At 41.0% G+C, this 16,305-nt stretch overlaps 2 protein-coding genes across 7 annotated transcripts; both read left to right on the top strand.

Annotated features, from left to right (window-relative positions):
• Window positions 1–5,516: 5,516 nt before the first annotated feature.
• Window positions 5,517–9,690, top strand: LOC129592249 (uncharacterized). The gene is made up of 3 exons (XM_055488240.1): window positions 5,517–6,022; window positions 7,429–8,456; window positions 9,066–9,690. The coding sequence occupies exons 2-3, from the start codon at window positions 7,493–7,495 to the stop codon at window positions 9,458–9,460; spliced, it is 1,359 nt and encodes a 452-aa protein (XP_055344215.1). The 5' UTR covers window positions 5,517–6,022; window positions 7,429–7,492; the 3' UTR covers window positions 9,461–9,690.
• Window positions 9,691–11,872: 2,182 nt separating this feature from the next.
• On the top strand, window positions 11,873–16,112 carry LOC129592248 (uncharacterized). Of its 6 annotated transcripts, none has more exons than XM_055488233.1 (3): window positions 11,873–12,032; window positions 13,554–14,606; window positions 15,381–16,112. In XM_055488233.1, the coding sequence occupies exons 2-3, from the start codon at window positions 13,670–13,672 to the stop codon at window positions 15,815–15,817; spliced, it is 1,374 nt and encodes a 457-aa protein (XP_055344208.1). In that variant the 5' UTR covers window positions 11,873–12,032; window positions 13,554–13,669; the 3' UTR covers window positions 15,818–16,112. The 6 variants fall into 6 exon arrangements, with proteins under 6 accessions (XP_055344208.1, XP_055344213.1, XP_055344211.1 ...); XM_055488238.1 differs by lacking the exon at window positions 11,873–12,032 and adding an exon at window positions 12,755–12,902; XM_055488236.1 differs by lacking the exon at window positions 11,873–12,032 and adding an exon at window positions 12,767–12,875.
• Window positions 16,113–16,305: the final 193 nt, after the last annotated feature.

Raw genomic sequence — 16,305 nt, 5'->3', positions numbered from 1 at the left:
GCTAAAAAACTAAATTCCCCTAAAAAATTTTGTACTAGTATATGTAAATCCTCTACCTTAACCTCTATTATGCCCAAGAAACTTGTACTTGTGAATTCTGAAGTCTTTTGACTACCGACAACATGGCTAAAATTTTTTTGAATGCCATGTTACGGCATACCTACTTCGGCATTAAAATTTTTTTTAATGTAGGGATGAGTAATAAAATTAAGTAATATTCTTTTGGAAAATTTTTCGGATCGGATCGGAGTGGGTTCGGATTGGCCAAAAATATTTTCGGATCGGATTGGTCGGAGTACGATTTTTAGAATTCGGAGTCGGACTGGGTTCGGATAAAATTTTTTAAGTTTGGATCGGACTGGACGCAGTTTTGTACTCCGTTGCAGGGCACTAGTCGTTACTACAAAAGTATATGCCGGTACAAAGAAATACGAGATAGATTGGCCAAATCCATGAACGAATGACGAGAATAATAAGGCCTAAACGTCTGTGGCACACTTTACCATTTTTTATCAGAGAGTGTCCCGTGGTAGCTGGTTTTTCGCAAGCCTCGGTTTTGTTAAGGGTGAGTACCCATACGTTAACTGCATTTAGCCCAGATCATACTTTGCAGTGATATCCTAATTCAGATTTATATAGCCACGAATGGGATACACCAGAGCCGGCAAACCAGAAAAGACTGACCCAAACCAATATTATATTCTGAAAGCCCGTAGTCGAAAACCCGGCCAGATAGTATTCATTTCTTTCGAAACCTCTCCCGCTTCGAACGCCAAAGCGGAAGAGTTTTGACTACCTTCACCAAATGCAACTAAATTATTGTACTTATAAGTATTATCGGAGTATTTTTAGGCAATGTTGCTACGTGATCCAGCTAAAATATAGCTAAATATGAAAGTCATTTCTACTATTTAAACTATCAGAATGAATTTAATCAGCAGACCGTTATTACAACAAGAACGACTATATACTCTGTATGTAACGCTGTCATCGAGGACAATTTCTACATGAGTGACAGCCGACCAAACTACCGGTAGGGTCCAGTGCACGGGACCCGATAGGTGAGCGGGTGACCGAGTTACCGGTACTGTCCAGTATACGGGACTCGTTTGGTAAGCGGGTGACCGAGCTACCGGTGCTGTCTAGTGTACGGGATCCGATAGGTGAGCGGGTGACCGAGTTACCGGTACTGTCCAGTGTACGGGACTCGTTAGCTAACGAGTCACCTATAGGTCACCCCTATTCCCCTATAGCTGAATGGGGGACCAAGCAGGCACTTCTGTCCATTGCAAAGATTCGTCACTTGAACCAGTGACCGAGCTTCCACTACCCAGATTGATCAGGTTAAAGTTCACAGAATCATGAATTCAGTTGTGAGAATTTATTGTGATTTGAGAGAATCATGAACTGATTAAAAAAAATCATACTCGTATAAAAATCAAATCCGTGTTTTTAAATAAAATCCGTTTTTTGCGCTAATGCGATGCACCGATTATGCTTCGACGAAATATGTTATTTTAATAAATATTCATTGAGAACTAAATAAAGTGGCCGTTGACCACAAGAAACGCGGAGGCGAAGCCGAGGCTGTTTCTTGTACTGTATATTCTGCCGTCTGTAAAAGACCATCTCCAGAAGATAAGAATATGTGGACCTATGATTACTATGATTAAAAGAAAAGGCGCATGTGGAGCAAATAATTACTCTCGTCTCGTTCAAAATAACAGTAAATAACTACTTCCATGTTCCGATTTGCTAGGTTGAACTATGCCGGGCGTCTAAGTTTTTTCCGGAAATGTTACGTTTCGGGTAACGTTTCTGGTTGGCGGGTACGCCGCATTGTGTTACATAACCGGTTAAGTGATACATTTTGCTAAAAACTATTTCGCCTTTGATTTTGCAGAAAAGATGATAAATCGTTGATACAAACCTAAAATATTGTGCCGTTCGATATGAACATAGAATATGCAACGGAATAGAATATACATCTGCACACACCGCTCGGTCGTATTGTAGCATTGCTTCAATGGGGTGTACGTACAGGATTCGGCCATTAATTCAATGTTTGTGTAACTGACTTGTATATCCAAACATAACAAAAGTTTTTGTGGAAATTTAGCGATGGAAAATCAGAATGGTATGGGTATTCCGGACGCTGGCCTCGACATGGACAGTGCTCCTGGACAAGTTTTCTGCGACCACGGAAACAAGGAGAAAGAAATTATGAAAGGCTCTATTATTTTCAATGACAATGATGCTAGAGCTGCCTTGGAAACATGCCTGCTTCCGCCGGATAAGGCGACCATGAGAGTCCTTAGTGCACGATATCAGTGCCTGGTTTGCCGCTTATTCTGGGAAGATGAGAAAGAATTCCTCTTGCATCTGGCAGATAAAGAGCATGAACAGCTTTTAACGACCGGAATTTTCTTACGTTGCACAGGATGTAAACTCAAAACCCGGAAACCGGCAACGATGGGCAGGCACATTGTTAAGTATCAATCGCAAAATGGGCTGCAAGATCGTACTATGCATTGTGTTAAGATTATTAACTGATTTATGGATGTTGCAATAATTACAGTATAAATTGTCACTTGCTTAAAACCAACATGCCGACAGCTGTGTTTGTTCGTATTTTCTTACGCTGATTCTAGTATATTTAACGATAACGAATTTTGCAAATTTTTCGACGTTTACATTTTTGGGATGGCGAGGGTATTCACGGCGGCAAAGTAGAAGTTTAAAAAGGCAAACTGAAACAACAGAGATCTCAATGATATGGTAGGCCGATCGGGACACCACTTTACCGGTTGTAAATTTAGGCCAATGACCGAGTACTGGTTAATTCATTTATGTACCTAAAAAGAAACGTACCTACGAGCACAAGATATGCATAATATTACTGAGACATACCATGGTGATGTTGGAAGTTAAACGCAATTACAAAAACGCATGTCAATACTTTGCAAATGGTCATGTAATTACAGTATAATAACCACCGGTTGTACGGTTTACCACTACATCGAATACACCGTTGTACGGCGTACCCAACGGTGTAGTTGTAGTATACTGAGTTCACGTGTCTATTGTCCTTCTAATACTTTCCTATTTCTATACTAAACGACTAAAGCTTTCGACTGTAGACTTCCACTGACTGACTGAAGACCTAATTTGTTTATTATAAATTGTCCTTTCGCAGAATAATCAAAATCTAAAGTTAACGGTGCATGCAGACTAAATGACCGTTAATTTTGATCTTCCGAGTAGAAGACAACATAATTATTCTCCGATGCCAATGGTACTGGTGCAGGAGTTTCTCTATGGACTAGCGCGCGGTTATCAGCTTAATGATTACAAAAGCGATCAGGAATGGAGGAATTTTTATTTTATCCCTAATCTGGATTGGTTTCTGGATTTCTGCAAGTGGTTGTTATGATCACCCGGAGTCGACTGGAGAAAACAGGTTATATGATTTTTACCTGCTGCGGTTTGGCCAGAAGATGCAGACAGGACGTGTGTTTTTTGCTGTTACATTAATAAAGCCAGAATAGAGCGTCAGACCGACGTCTCGTGGATTCAGCCCTTCTTAACGAGCTGCTAGCTAGTCTGTCGTGTGATGACACAGCCCTTTCTGCAGACACTTTCAACGAAGACCTGTCGTTGTCCGTGCGCGCCTTGGATGAGTTGTTTGCACTGTGGATTTATTTCGGATACCTAAATTTGTAAGCACCGGTCGCCGCGTCGCAACGTATACTTGAAGTAGCGCAAGAAAGGTGCGACAACAACGGTATCTTGGAAGCGGATCTGCCTACCTAGCTGAAAATGCACACTGTCCGGTTTTGTTTCGTCACTGAATCCCAGAAGCTCACTAATTATGATTGCGTCCTTGAGAAAGAACTATTGCAACTAGTGGTCTCAGCTCAAAACATTACGCAACACAAAAATAATCGCTTGCCGAACATGTTCGTTAAAATTAATGCGCAAAATTGGTTAGTATATTTTTTTAAGTTCATTTGGCCGACTGCCTGTTACACATGGCCCGTCGGCTGACGCGCCATGTAATTATTTTGTCCGCTCACCACTGAATCTTATATTATGATAGCCAAATAAAAGAAATATTTTATCTCATTGAAAGAAATATTAAACAAAGAAATATTTTATCTTTGACTGACGTACGCAATGTTTTTTTGTAATTGTTGAACGTAGATGACCTTCGCTTAACTTCGACCAACTAAACATGCAAATTTAACACTGACGTATACGCTGTTATTTCCGCATTATAGGGCTCGTACTTATTGCATCACCTTGGAATCCCTAATTTTTAGAGCTTTTAAAAAGTTACTCAAAAAGTGAAAGTTCCGGGATGCCGCTGGGTTGCACACAAATCCGCACACGTCATAAACGCATCAAACGCATTTTGGGATATCCCGGTGACGTTCGTACATACATTATACACAGTGGAATGTTAAAATTCATACAAACCGTTAGAATATTGCATAGACGAAGATTATCAACAATATCCTGAATTTCCGATAATGCTTAATTAAACAAAATGGTCTACTGGTGTGGAGACCACTGAGACCAGTATATATCTGTACTTAGGTAATCAGTTGGTGTATGTTACTGTTTTACAGAACATTGTTTCTATCTTTCTGACACATGGATAACTGCTGTCTTCTTCCTTTAACGACTTTTCCGATGCACGGAGGGCACAGTTTAAGGAATTTCGTCGGTTAATTCGGCTGGGATGCAGATCGTATATTTTACGCCTCGGTATCCGTGGGCATGCCATGCATTCACGCACCGGAAGAGACTGCGGACGATTGCGCTGATTCACCGTACGCTTTCTTGGACAGTGCCACCGAGGAAAATCTGCCAGCATCACTCCGGACAAACCGCTAGCGCCAATGGTACGTCGTGTCAGTATCGCATACGTCCCCAGACTAGTTGTGGAAGAAATGGCCTGCTCCTATCGCTCTTATTTCTGAATGAAATGGCACTGAATGCCGGTTGTTCCAAGAACTTTTTTGATCATGTACGACATGCCCGTCTGCTGCCGACTGGCATGTTATTACATAGCAGTCGAGAATGCCAACCGGAAGTCAAGGGTGCATGCGAATGATGCGATGAAGACCAATAGCCCAACTGTGGGGGCATGCTATAAATTTACATACAGAAACTAGCAAATATAATTGGGCATCGAGCAGAAAAAAATCGTGTCACTGCTTTGCGTTTTTTCAAGCAAGCTCATATCCGGAATTAACAAAAGCTAGCTATAGAGTGTAAACGGAGAAATTTGTACGAGGCGTACATGAACATGTAGCCGAGTTGTACCTGTGTGCCTGCGTTTGCTCCCTGTATACACTCCAGTTCTTGTTTCCGGTTGGGCTTGTACATAGTACAGCGCACAGCGTTATAATAAATATTTCGTAAATACAGTACCCGTGGCCAGGCCCGTGCGAGTACGGCTATCAGACCGCAAACGCTTCTGTGTTCCGCACTGGTTTCACTTTGCCGGCTGTAAAATATTCTCCTAGACAGCCTTACTAGAGCATAGGCCGCAATCACTGTGCTGACCTTGTAACGTGGAAGCACCGAAACAAGCTGCATTAATTTCGAAATCTTTTGTGTCTCGAGCCGGCTTTTATTGCCTTCAGCCGATACTACAGTACATTGATTAAAGTCGTACTTATACGAGCACGTACATATGTAGTTTATCTTTCAAGTGTCCTGCCGACAGCGTGTAACAACAACTTTGTATACGGGAATATGTTGAACTTGAAACCGTGCATATGGATTATCGTCGTTCTGATGATAAAAAGAAGATAATTGTTCTTCGATGACGTAAAAATTGATGTATGGACCAGACAGCGATTATGAAGTGGAAGATGATGGAAATTATAAGAGCCAGATGACGAAGATTTTCTAGAGATGCCCGATTTCTGAACGCCGTGATTAAAGAAGCTACGTGCGTGGAAGCTGGTGCTTTTAATCGTATGAGAACTGACTGAAAATTACACTAAGGGTAAGATAATGGATTACGTCGCTGTCCTTTTTTAATAATTTTTATAGTACCACCAAAGATAACCACCAAACTTCTTGAATATATATATGTACAGGCACCCTCTTTCCGTACTCCGTCCATTTGTCCCCTTCTCTAATACTTCCGGTTTTACTAATGGCACGCAGTTTCCAAACAAAATAGTGTGGAAAACATGAGAAATTATTTTGAAATTTTATCCTTACAATTGTTACTTTAGTAGTCGAACCTATAAGAAGCAAAATTGTGTACAGTAATTAAACAATACTTGAGCATTTTATCATATGATAGTGTGTACAGATGTTGTTTGATATTAATGTACAATTATGCGATGGGATGCAGACACTCCGCAGGATATTTAGGAAGTTATTGTCAGTTGTTTTCCTCAGGCCTGTTAACTGATTATTAATCTCAACCACACAATATGTGACGCAGTGAACTGCATAATTACACTGTTTATTATTTCTAACAGTAGGCCGAAGGCGGATACAGTAAACTCGTTTTGTAGCAAAAGCAGAATTAACTACAGCAGCAAAATTTATAATAAATTGTCGGTTCCATCCATGACCGTGAGAACGGAAACCGCGCGTTGCTTCGTATATTGAATTTCGATCGATAAAAGCGGACGTAAGAATTCGTGTATGCGAGGTTCAGAGGCATGCTCCTGGAGCCACTTGCCGATTTCACTGTCTGACTTTTACTGATGATACAATACTGTTATGCAGAATAGTTCATGTAAAATTATTTGGTGGAAATACTGCCAAGCGAAGATAAGATAGTAACACAGCCGAACCAAAGATATTCAAATATTTGTAATATCGAGGCGCTGATTTTTTTTGGAACTATGCTAGCGTATCCCCGAGCAGCAGAAGGTGCGTGACCGCACGCAACTCTTCGGCCACAATAAACATCAGCCAAGTCGTGAAATTCACCAATGTAAAAATAATAATATCGTTCAACAGTCGGTAAAAATGGTCCATTTCCAACTGGCAAGAGATACAGTAATTCAAAATCGTTAACGAAAACTTCCAGGTAGGATATGTAACATACTCGTTGGCTCGAGCCTCCAATTATATAAATTTCTTGTACGCCCGTATAAGCAATTTGCTTTGCTATCATGCTATTAATACGCAGCATTATATTAATACGCAACGTTTGTTTTTTGTAGGCCTGCATCAAAACTGTTTGAAATTAGAAACTGTGAAAGTCCTATTCAATCTTCAAAAGTAACTTCAGACAAAATCATATTTAAATACTTGGAGCTCTGTTCTGAATAGCTTTTCCGTCAAATCATTGTACAGTACATTGTGTTGCGAAGGATGAGCATCTACTAACACGGCAGCAGGCGCTAATTGGGGAGGCCAGGTGTGAATAAAGCCCTGCTGTTACAGGTCATACATCCAATCTCCCCTCCATAATTAAAAGCCATTTTGCGCCATAACTTGAAAGAACATCATGCAAGCCGAAATTGTGGAGATGCAGCCAGATCCGAAACTAACATGGGGCTATGACAATAATGCCCGCCCACAAACGACTGCACAGGACCGCTCTGCCGCTATGTGGAACGCGTTTGATCAGTCATGCTCACCATCCAGCATCCAAAGATCCTGGGGCAAGCCAGCGACCGAAACGGCGAGAGTCCGTACGCGGAAATTATGCGAACTAAAGGCGGAGGAACGGCAAGAAATCGTTGATCTATTCGACAAAGGTTACTCTTGCTCCTACATTGTGCGCAGAGCAAACTTGTCCCGCCCCCACATTAAGCAGGTGTTGTGTGCGGCTGGGCGTACGGGAATCTTTAGGAAACGGCAAAATGGTAGCGACGATGGCGCAAACTTACCAAAGGTTGTCAAGAGTCGCTCCACAACTGTTCGGCAGCTGTTGGATCAGTTACGGTCGACCTCTAGTATTCAAGGATCCCAAGCTGTACCAAAGAAAGAAACAGAGATTTTCAAAACGGCGTGCAACCTTACTCCCGCAAGCAAACAGTACATCCTGGATTTATTCGACCAAGGTCACACTTGCTGCTATATTATGGAGAAGACCAATATGTCTGGCTACGATATTGGACAAGTACTGGGCGCAGCGGGGAGAACCTTTGCCGAACAGAATCCAAAGAGGTACGACGCATTGCGCCCGGTTGTTCTCAGGCTATTCGAGCAGGGCTGGTCTCTTCGAGCGATTAAAAGGAAGTGCGCTGGAAATTCACCGTTTCGGGTAGAAAAGATATTGATGGATGCCAGTTTAACTCCCAAATCGCGACCGGCGGCAACTTCGCCGTTGCAATCCCACCACGAAGGCGGAGCAAGTGGTGCTGGGACTGCTCTCACTATTTTGCTAGAAGACGGACAGTGCGGATGTTCCTCGAAGGAGACAGGGCTTTATCAAGAAGCAGCCGGCATCGCTCAAGATAGGAGTGGTATGCGCATTGCGCAGTGAATCGTTTAGTTTATTTTTATGAGATGATTTTACTGAAAATTATTAGTTGAAGATATGGAAGTAATGTTAACCTTGAAGTTTGCTTTTTTGCATTACTTCTATGTATTGGTTAGGGTTCCGCATATGTATTGTCATTGATTTTATGAATCCGAGAACATCTTCTAACTCCCAATATCCATTTCTTTAAATGCCTAAATATAAGTGATGAGTTAAAAGATATTATTTTTTAAAATCGAGTCATCGTAATTTTCAAAATGAATGGCAAGAAGACCAGATACAATAAACATAATAGTAGTATTAAGTTCCAGTTGCAAGCAAATTTTTTTCTGAGCGTTCTACATAAGTTCAGATAACTGAAAAACACAACAACTCCAACGTAGGCTTCCTTAATAGGTAGTTACAAAAATACGAATTTCTATGCAGTTTTATTATTTCAAAAATCGACTTCGGCCAGAAGTTCATGATGTGAAAAAAATATATTTTCAAAGATATAAAAAATTATTTTAGAAAAGATATAAAAAATTATTTTATGCCAATTTAGCGATGAAAATTATTTTATGCCAAAATCATAAGGGTATGGATATTTCAGACATTGGCTGCGGAACAGACACCCCACCTGGACAATTCTCCGAGCAAGGAAAACAGGAGGAAGAAATTGTGGAACACTCCACAATTTCCCCGGACAGATGTGCTCGGGCTGCTTCGGAAATACCGTTGCTTCCGCCAGATAATCCGAGCACGAGCGGCCGTAGCGCAAGGTATCAGTGCCAGATTTGCCGTTTACACTGGGATGAAGAGAAAGACTTCCTGTTGCATTTGGCCGACAAAGAGCACGAACAGCTGCTTGCCAGTAGAATTTTTTTGTATTGTACAGGATGTAAATTCAAGACCCGAAAACCGGGGACTATGGGCCGACACATTGTGAAGTATCAATCGCAAAATGCGCTGCAAGACTGTATGCATAGTATTACAACTATAAACTGAATTAATGGTGGCTAATCAAATACAAAATTTGTTGCCTGCCTAACTCAGCTGGCTACCAGTTGCAATTGTCGCTCAGATTTAAATGCGAGCGACAAATTTTCCCATTTCTAGTAAACTTTTTAATATTTTGGAAGCATTTTGGGACTTCTGAAAGTTTAGGGGCGCCCTGGCCGCTGTCAGATATTTTGATTTTCTATAGTCTGAAACACTAATACCTTAATTGCCGCTTATATTGCTGTGAATGAGAATAAAACGCTGAGTTGAGCGCCAGAGAGAAACAAACAAATCGGGTCGACCAACCTTATTTTGCCGCCCTTCTGCCTTTGCCGTTTCGATTTGCCTTTTTCAACTTCACCTTTGCCGTTACCTTCACCGTTTCCAATTGCCTTCAAAAACGCCGTTTGAAAAGTCTTTGCCGTTAAACTATCAAATTAGTGTCAACCGTCCGAAATACCGTCAGAAACACCCATTTGTAAATCTTCTTTCTGTAGCTTCCTACTTCAAATTACGCGCATGCAGATATGTATAATAAGCGGAGAAACCATAAAATGTGTACAACTACAAGTTACAAAACATGCACACTCTTATCAACACACAATTTTTTTAGATTGTAAGAAAAAATCGAAACCTAAGACCCGAAAACCGGCAACGATGGCCGTCGATGGGTGCACACATTGTTAAGTATCAATCCCAGAATGCGCTGCAGGACTGTACCATGCACTGTATCAAACCATCCACTGATTTATTGGTGTAATGTGCATAGTGGAATACAAATTGTTACCAGGTTAACCTATCATGCTGTAAGTGCTCACTCGCATTTCTTTAATGCTATTTTTTGATAGCATTTCACGAGTCATGATATCTGACTACTTGATGTACGCTTAGGACGGTATTTGTTGCTTCGATTTTATACGCGCATTTTAGTGTATCATAATAATCGGAAGCACAAATGTTTTGCGGGTCGTGTGGGTTCCCAAGAATGCGAATAAAAAGCACATATTTTGTTATTTTAGTCACTTTGTTAACCGTTATGAGAAAACAAATAAAATCGAACAACGTGTAGTAGGTAGTTGTTAATATACATAAGTTATTATTTGACAAGGGCGCGGCCAGTTGATTTATTATTAGGGTTGCTATTGAAACAAAATGGTAGAAGCTGCGCTGCGGTCTGCTAGTAAACCAGTTGATGCATATTCCTTGTTTATTTACAAAAATGTATTGTGAAGCGAGATTTGTTCGTAGTTGATTTAAAGAAATCACTTTTAGGAACGTTTTCGAGTAAAACCGAATTAATTAGGAGGGAAACTAAACAGTCAAAGACGTATTCTTCCAAACTTCCGGTATAAAAGCCACTAGAGTAACTATAATTTGGAAGTGGCTCGGCTACAACTATCGTAAACATACAGTACACTGAGATTAAAGTCCTTAGCAGTATCGCCGGTTGCTTTATTTTCCAGACCAGCTGCTGAGCCGACATGTAAGCCCGTGGATTAACGGTATTTTTTTGAATAACTTAAATAATCCTATGAGCTTTATCTGATGGCTTCAAGGACCTACCTTATTTCAAGGAAGCCTTTGAGAAAAATACGGAGAAAAATTTTCCATCTTGTCGGTTTCGAACGTCGGTCGGTCCGACTAACGGCAACCATATGTGCGTGTGTGTGTTATATAATTACACTTTTTTTAGCACAAGCCAGTTACAATACATGGGTATAATTGGCCTTTGCGCGCGCAGCATCCGGTAACTGAATAGTGTGGAATCGAAATGGCACATTAATTCAATGCTATCATATTAAGTTACTTAACAATGTTAGCTATCACACTGCGGAATTTAAATTTAAATACACAGGCCCTGTACCAAGTTTCAGGGCATATTTTGATTTCAGCATTTCAGAGTATCTGAATTCTCCCAAACATTTGCTGTAATTGAACATAACTTTGCACGAATCTAAACCAAAACTAACTTGATACCATCATTTTTCTGGAAATTGAATTGAGTTTAAGTTGAACGTAGAACTATGAAATATTCATCAGTAGAAGACCTTAATAACGGTGTTGCTTTGCCATATTATGCGAATTTACGATATAAACCTTATAAGGAATGATAATCGTATTACAATATGCGGTAGGATCAAGCGGTTAAAGTACAGAGCTGTACAGGTCTAGGAAACGTACATGATCGCCTCTTACAAATATTATTTTTCGTGCTTTGCGCATGTGCTACAGTTGCAGGCTGTTTGTTGGACTAATTATCGATTTTTTAACCGCATTTTAATTTCTAGTTATTGTACTGTAGCTGCTGTAAATACTGCAGACGGAAGCAAAGGTCCAAAGAGAGAGCAGGCTGTAGAGTCTACAGCCTACAGTGTAGACTGCAGTCGCAGTGCAGGGCTAATTTTGCACATTCGAGGAAATCCATAAGATTCAGTGTGTCACATCTACTTTTAGTCGTCTACGTCTCAGCCATCTTTCCGGGGCATCTTATTTATGTCATCCTATGATTCCAAGTATACTGACTATAACCGTTTTATTTTAAATGTTCTACCAAAAAGGAAGAAGTTGCAGCTTACAGGTACTGCTGAATTTTTGCATGCAAATGATGGTTTCTCTGCAGTAAAAGACATACAGATACTGATCAAAACCGATTTAAGAATTACTGAAAATCTAAGACAGCGATTTACGTGTACATGTGTCACATGATTGCGCAATTATATTCATTTTTTGTGACAAAATTGTCTGTATCCTTAATTTGGATTGATTTCTCCATATCTGGTATGTATCTGTCGGCTTTTTTGCAGTAATAGTAAGTGCACAAGCAGGCAGTGCAGACTGTTCGAAATAATCGCCTTAAACACATATTATGGGAACTTATAAATAATAATCATTTAGGTATACAACTGCCGCTGATAAGAATTTGCGAAAAATTCGAGAGTCAGTCCAACCACAGTTTATAAGAATTAGCATAAGATACACGAGTATTTCAAAATTTGCTTTTCTCTTGTACAAGTCTGAATACAACTAATGGCCGACAGAAAAAGAATTTTAATACTCTGGAATTCGTTTTTGCCCCTAAAAATTATGGACACTTATAGGAATCCGAAGCAACACCCATTACTGAGAAACTTTGCATGTGATTATTCAGTTTGCATTGCATATACTCGTACTTCAACAGATTTGGAAAATTGTTTTCTCGAGAAGAAAGCCGACGATGCAAATTGTTGTCATGCTGAGCCATGCAATCATTTCCGGTATTTACAGGCCACGTTCTGTCCATGCTTGTTTGTTAAAAAAATGTAATTTAATTTCCATAAAACCGTCATCGGCATGGCGTTGGATCAGTTATTACAAAATATGGGATGCAGGATGCGATTAAAAAAGTTTTCTTTTATTTTTTCTACCTGCATAAAAATATCAGGTGATTGTGCGTATCCGGGGGCAGACAGTATGTATCTGTAGCTGTACGTAGTAAGTATTGTTGTTTTGCAGTCAGGTCTCTGCACTCGTTACCGTTGGTTTTATCTTTGTTTGTTCACTAAGATAATCCAATATTGAATATTATTCACATTTTACCATAACCCTATAAGGAATATTTCCTTTGTACATAAACAGCGATTATGAGATAAGTGACTTACAAACCGAAAAATATGCGGCATTATCGAGTCCAGTACTATGCCGTTTTGTAGAACTGCTTAGTGCTTACTGCATCATAATAACTCGTAATTCGCACCTGACTTGAGAAGGTATTTTCTGCTGTTTAACTTGAGGTGAGTTATTTGCGAGGCTTATAACCAAACCCCGAATCGTAACTGTCCAGGTAATTCGCTAACAAAAAGTTTAGCTCTCACGTCGTAAGTTACGTAACTCCCATAACTCTCTTAATACATATTCTGAACGTGTACGTGCAAATTTTTGTAAGGTATTGCATTATTTCGCAATTCGTGTATCGCCGCGTGTTAATATGTACGGATTTTAGCGAATCCTTATTGTTTTCGTGGATAAAAGTTTACGCTTTTCCGACCAGAGGGTGACAGCATTTCGTTGCGTATAATTCGCTAATAACAGCAGTATATCAAAATGACTTTATTTCTTATAGGCTTGAGTCACGAAGTTTCTGTGCTGGGTCTTCAGCAAATCAACGCCGAAGAACGGAATTGAAAATCCTAGCGATTACTTGGGTGTTCTAATAATAATTTTGCTGACTAGAGCTGCATGGAAAAAAATATTATGCATTATGCTGAGAGGGGCGAAAGTGTTCCGGCTCAGCCGCCGCTCCTGAACAACCAACACGAACTCCGGGGGACGCGAATCCTGGATGCAATCTTGATGCGGGAGAAATATCCAGTCGCCATTCCGAAAGCAAACACAATGCAGTGCGGCACAGTGCCAAAACATCCAGACGAAATGCTAGTGGCAACGAATACGGGTCCAGGATGGGATAATTACTGCGATGACTACGTCTGCTCAACAGAAGTTGCCAGAACATCGGTTACAAGGGTTAGTGCACGGCTGATGTCCAAACTCACCCCAGAAGAAAAACAGGAAATCGTGGACTTATTCGACCGCGGTCGCACTTGCTCCTACCTGATGGCGGAGTTCGATCTGTCCCGTTACACCATTAAGCAAGTTTTGCGTGCAGCTGGGAGACCGGCGATCCTTAGGAAACAGGATCGAAAGAAGTTCAACGAGCTGCGATTGATTGTTTTGCAGCTGCTTGAGCAGCGCTGGTCTTTGCGAGAAATAATGCATCACACTAAGGCTCCAAGGATTTGGGTGAAAAGTGTAATAAAGAGTGCCGGTTCACCGCTTAAAACACCATTTCGCCGTTTGATATCTATTGATGGTTCTGCGTCAACCAGCTCTACGTCGAGATCCATAGTCCAGGATAATCAAAACACCGTGACCACTACGAAGCTCGATGCTATTTTGCGCGACTCACGCTCTGCAATCAAATGGGATTCAGGCATTGGGCGTCATCATGATAAAGTCGGCCACGAGGATATACCATTGCAGAACTCCAGAAACGAATCAGGTGCCGGTGCAAGCATTTTGTCCAAAAACCGGCAATGCAAAGACACATGCCCTGCTACAGAAATTGCGGTGGAAAGAACAACCCAGGAAGAAACCGACATCAATAAAGACCGCAGCGGTATGTCCAATGGAAGATATATCCAGTAATGAAAAATTTCAATACATGCAATTTTTAGTTGGGTGGGGGGGGGTTGTGAGAAAACACCGCAACTGAATAGTTGAAAAATTTTTCAGTATCTCGTCTCAGTATTAGTATGTACCACTGCCGGGTATATACATTGTACATAGGCTCGGTATGGTATGCCATTGCCGTTGCTCTAGGTGTGCGAGAGGAATGAATGAACATTCCTCTCGCTCGCTCAGTGCGAGAGGAATGTTCATTCATTCCTCTCGCACACCTAGAGCAACGGCAATGGGTATGCATATATGTATGTATACGCATGTATATAGTTACGTATATGTGTTTATATATATAAGGGGAATTAACCTGCTGAGGCCAGCACTCCCTGTACTTGCTGCCGTCACCCGGCTGGAGTTTTACGTTGTGGCTGAACATGGTGCTTATGTACCGCGCCTGATTTAACCGTATGTATTGCCGTAACGTCACACTCCAGGCGGGTGACGGCAGCAAGTACAGGGAGTGCTGGCCTCAGCAGGTAAATTCCCCTTATATGTATGAATATACAGTACATATGTATAGGCTCAGTATAGATAAATTTACCCAAACGAGGCTGTAAATGTATTTTTCGTTTTACCTCACTAATTTTTTACGTAATATTGTGGCAAAGTGACAATGTGCAAAAACTGCGCAAGTAAAAGTATGATCATAACTTCGTGCTTTAAAATAAACTGTTTTGCACATTTAAGCGCAGCGTATTTGTTTATTTTGTAGCCCCCGGGAGCCAAAAGAAAACGGATAATTCGGAAGCCGGCTTCGGAACAGACATCGCATTCGAGCAATGCCCTTTCGGCCAAAGACAACAAGAGGAAGAAATTACAGAATATTCCAATATCTCGTCGAATAGATGCGTGGGCAGTGCTTCCGCGATGACGGTGTTTCAGTCCAAAAATGCGGTCACGAGGGGTAGTAGCGGAAGGTATCAGTGTCAGATATGCCGTTTAACCTACGACGAAGAGAAACCCTTCCTGTTACATCTGGCCGGCAAGGAGCACGAACGATTCTACGCCGCTGGGATTTTCTTGTATTGTACAGCCTGTCCGTTCAAAACTCGAAAACCGTCCAAGATGGGCCGACATATTACGAAGTACCAATTGGAAAATATACGGCACAACGGCAGAATTCCGCATTATGTTAAATCTAACTCCTAAATTGTTGATATTAAATAGTGTACGATTTCGTTTACTAGCTGTGAGAGTGTGTTATGATTTTCGGTTCATTTTATCAGTCCCTTGAACGCGCGATGGAGTACTGCTGACGTAAACGTTTACGGAAAAGTAGATCGATCTCACAAAAATCGTTGCGACTGACTCTCCCAATTGATTCTTTTTTTGATTTTACTTGCGACGGCATACCTATTGAAAATGCAAGCACTAGTAAACTACCCGTCGGCCCATGCAAATGTACCAGTATTTACGATAAATTAGCAGTATGGCTGCATGTACGGGTAAACATGCGCGTTGGTTGGGTGCACGGGTGACCTTTTGGTGTCCGCACGGCTGCTAGCAGCGGCACGGGTACGGTTAATTCAAATTTTTCATTTCGCGGATTGTTGAATGATAAAGCGATTCGAATTTCCTTAAAATTTGTGGTTGTGGTTGTGATTTTGTGGTTTGCGTCCCAGACTGATGCATGCAGT

The sequence above is a fragment of the Paramacrobiotus metropolitanus genome, unplaced genomic scaffold (genome assembly GCF_019649055.1).
Source record: "Paramacrobiotus metropolitanus isolate TYO unplaced genomic scaffold, Prichtersi_v1.0 Parri_scaffold0000051, whole genome shotgun sequence".
Classification (NCBI taxonomy): domain Eukaryota; kingdom Metazoa; phylum Tardigrada; class Eutardigrada; order Parachela; family Macrobiotidae; genus Paramacrobiotus; species Paramacrobiotus metropolitanus.
This window is presented reverse-complemented; position numbering and strand designations above follow the sequence as displayed.

Excerpts from the sequence above, each read along its gene's own strand:
- LOC129592249 (XM_055488240.1), top strand. The coding sequence starts at position 7,493 with ATGCAAGCCGAAATTGTGGAGATGCAGCCAGATCCGAAACTAACATGG. Across the intron at positions 8,457-9,065 it reads CATCGCTCAAGATAGGAGTG|ACATTGGCTGCGGAACAGAC; the intron begins GTATGCGCATTG and ends TGGATATTTCAG.
- LOC129592248 (XM_055488233.1), top strand. The coding sequence starts at position 13,670 with ATGGAAAAAAATATTATGCATTATGCTGAGAGGGGCGAAAGTGTTCCG. Across the intron at positions 14,607-15,380 it reads CATCAATAAAGACCGCAGCG|CCCCCGGGAGCCAAAAGAAA; the intron begins GTATGTCCAATG and ends TTTATTTTGTAG.